At 50.7% G+C, this 3,310-nt stretch overlaps 1 protein-coding gene across 1 annotated transcript in view; it reads right to left on the bottom strand.

The window, feature by feature from the left end:
- Nucleotides 1-37: 37 nt before the first annotated feature.
- EMWEY_00045200 (Heat repeat family protein, related, related) overlaps nt 38-3,310 on the bottom strand; it is a gene marked incomplete at both ends in the record, with an annotated part of 4,805 nt that continues 1,532 nt past the window's right edge. Inside the window, 7 exons of the mRNA XM_013479107.1 lie at nt 38-80; nt 569-716; nt 797-1,213; nt 1,454-2,127; nt 2,325-2,395; nt 2,636-2,776; nt 3,068-3,257. Of these exons, the coding sequence (XP_013334561.1) occupies nt 38-80; nt 569-716; nt 797-1,213; nt 1,454-2,127; nt 2,325-2,395; nt 2,636-2,776; nt 3,068-3,257 (1,684 nt within the window). The remainder of the gene's footprint in view (nt 81-568; nt 717-796; nt 1,214-1,453; nt 2,128-2,324; nt 2,396-2,635; nt 2,777-3,067; nt 3,258-3,310) is intronic.

The following is a 3,310-nucleotide window of genomic DNA, read 5'->3' as shown; positions in this document are numbered from 1 at the left end:
CCCTAAACCCTAAACCCTAAACCCTAAACCCTAAACCCTAAAAAATGAAAAAAACCAAAAAAAAAAAAAACAAAAGCATCCTAAAAAACATACAAAACCCTAAACCCTAAACACTAATAATCCCTAAACCCTAATAGTGCCTAAACCCTATTGAAGGGTGCTCGGAGTCTTTGGGTTACGAATGATAATGGCATGCAAACCCTAAACCCTAAACCCTAAACCCTAATAAACCCTAAACCCTTCTTACAAGAACAATATCCCGCCGACAAGAAGAAGGGAGCGGTTGCGCCAGTAAACCCGCCGTCTTAATTACAGCGAGCTGCGCATACACCGCAAACCCTCCCCCCAACAAAAAACAGTAAACCCTAAACCCTCATAAACCCTAGCCCTCGCCTTCAGAAGGAATACACCTCACTCCCTAAACCCTAATTTACAAAACCCTAAACCCTAAACCCCAAATCATCAGCTCGTCAATATGCCCTAAACCCTAAACCCTTCTGTAGGATAGATATCAACTGTCCCCCATTCGTAAACCCTAAACCCCAAACCCTAAACCCTAAACCCTCACCCTGACGGTACTTTCATCATTAAGAAGTCGCCGCACTGCATCAGAGAATTCTTCTTCGCGTCTCCTTCTCTCTTCTGCGCATTTGCTGCAGACTTTCCTCTCTCCTTGCTGCTGCTGCTGCTGCTGTTGCTGCTGCTGCTGCTGTTGGCTGCTGCAGATACAGGGGGCATTAGGCGGCAGCGCTGCAGCAACAACAGCAAATAAGGAGGCAGCTAGCGACCTGCGCACCTGCAGCAGCAAAAACATTCACAGCATCCCCCGTTGCTGTTGCTGCTGCTGCTGCTGCTGCTGCTTCTTCCGTTGCTGCTGCAGCTTCTGTTGGTGCCGTTGCTGCTGCTGCTGCTGCTGTGTATAGACGACTTGCCGCTGTGCAGGGATGCGTTAGTAGGTTCCTGAAGCAGCAGCGCAGCAGCGGCCATCTTGCTGCTGTTGCTGCAGCAGCAACAGCAGCAAATGTAAAGCTTGCACATGCTGCAGCAGACATAGGCAGCAACATGCCTGCTCCTATTTCTGCTGCTGCTGCTGCTGCTGCTGCTGCTGCATTCTCTGTAGGGCGGTAACCAAAGTTCATCTCTGCTATCTGTCTCCTCGTGCTCTGGCAGAGACTGCAGCAGCAGCAGTCCGACTCCCCACCACCACCCTCCCCTGCAGCAGCAACAGCAGCAACAGCAGCAGCAGCATGAGCAGCAGCAGGAGAATAGGCAACACGGGAGGGAACAGGAAAGAGCTGCTGCTACATGACCGAAGAAAGCAGCAAAGCAGCAGCAACAGCAGCAGCACACGAGGCTGCAAGCAGCACCACCGCCAGCAGTAACAGCAACAGCAACAACAGCAACAACAGCAGCAGCAGCAGCAGCAGCAGAAGCAAATGAGGTGTATATATACCTGCATAAACTTGCATAGTGTCTCTATATATGAATGTACAATCTGTCTCTTCTTCTTCTGCTGCTGCTGCTGCTGGCTCAGTTAAGCAGCAATACTCATGCAGCAGCAGCATCAAACGATCTGCTGCTGCTGCTGCTGCTGCCGCTGCTGCTGCTCTGTCCCCTGCTGCTGATGCTGCTTTTGCTGCTTTTGTTGCTAGTGCAGATGTGCTCTCCTTTGTCGCTCCTTCTTGCTCTTGGCAAGATCCTCCTGTTGCTGCTGTCTCTGTTGCTGCTGTTGCTGCTGTTGCTGTTGTTGTTGCTGCTGCTTCTGTTGCTGCAGATGTCTCTGCTGCATCGCTTACTCCTGCTGCTTCCTCGCAAGACACCTTGCTGCTGTTGCTGCCGTTGCTGCTGTCTTTGCTGTTGTACGTGTCTGCTGATTCTGTATGGCATCCTTCGTCTTCCAGTTGCTGCTGCTGCTGCTGCTGCTGCTGCTGCTGTTGCTGCTGCTCACAGGGCTCCATTTCGTTCCTTGAACTGCCTTGATGACGTTGCACCCGTGCCTTCTGCTGCTTCTTCTGCTGCTGCTGCTGCTGCTGCACTGCAGCAGGAGCAGCACCATCCAGAGGAAGGAACTCAGCAACAGAAGTTAAGAAAAAGCAAAGCTGCTGCTTTGCTGCCAAGCGGACACAACTGCAGCCACAGCAGCAGCAAACCCTAAACCCTAAACCCTAAACCCTAAACCCTCAGGAGCCTCATGTTCGGCCGTGCTGACGCCGCAGCCGGAAGACCCCGACTAGCAGCAGCAGCAGCATTGCGTGTTGCACCCAACAGCAGCAGCAGCAGCAACAGCAACAGCAACAGCAGCAGCAGCATGGTGTTGCTCTCACGGTTCTGGTGCCTTAAGGAAGTCTAACAAGGCGGGCAGCAGCACGTCAAGCCGCACAGCAGCAGACACAGACTGTACAGACACAACGCATGCAGCCAACAAACCCCACTTAGCAGCAGCAGCAGCAGCAGCAGCAATAACTGCTGCAGCAGTAGCAGGTCAGCAGCAGCTACAGCAGTAGTAGTAGCAGTAACGGCACAACAGCTGGTATAGAGCCGCGCATGCAGGCGCAGCAACGTCAATACCAGCAGCGGCCTATTGGGCAGCAGCAAAAGCAGCAGCAGCAGCAGCAGCAGCAGCAGAGAGCAGTACCTTTGCTAGATCGAACATAGAAGCAGCTGCTGCAGTCCTTTCTTCCTTTCTACCATCAGCAGCAGCAGCAGCAGATTGTAGATGCAGCAACAGCGGCAGCACCCGCTTCTCCACTGTCTCCTCACCCAAACCAGGAGACATCTGCAGCAACAGCAGCAGCAACAGCAGCAGCAACAGCAGCATCAGCAGCAACAGCAGCAGCATTGCCATCATCTCCAGTATCAACAGCAACACCATCATCATCATCATCAGCAGCAGCAACAGCAGCAGCAGCAGCAGCAACAGCAGCAGCAACAATACACCTATCACCACCACCGCCACCACCACACCAGCACCACCAACAGCAGCAACAGCAGGAACAGCAGCAACAGCAGCAGGAGGAGGAGGAAATAGACTTACAGCAGCAAGATGTCTAGTAGCCTGTGCCCTAACCATAGGATGAATATCTTCATAAGCAAGGAATAAGAATTGAGGAAGAAGCAAATGATATTTTAGATCAGCAGCAAATAGATCAGAAATAAAAAAGAGAAAAGAAGAAGAAAAAAAACGCAAAGATAAACAATCATTATATTGACTTAAACGTAAACCTATTGGTAATACATAACATAAACGATCTGATGGCCTATACAGTAAAAAAAAAAAAAAAAACAAAAAAAAAGAAAAAAAAAAAAAAAA

Source organism: Eimeria maxima, genomic scaffold (assembly GCF_000499605.1).
Source record: "Eimeria maxima Weybridge genomic scaffold, Emw_scaff892, whole genome shotgun sequence".
In the NCBI taxonomy this organism is placed as follows: Eukaryota; Apicomplexa; class Conoidasida; order Eucoccidiorida; family Eimeriidae; genus Eimeria; species Eimeria maxima.
The sequence above is the reverse complement of the archived record's forward strand: the minus strand, read 5'-3'. Positions and strand labels throughout refer to the sequence as shown.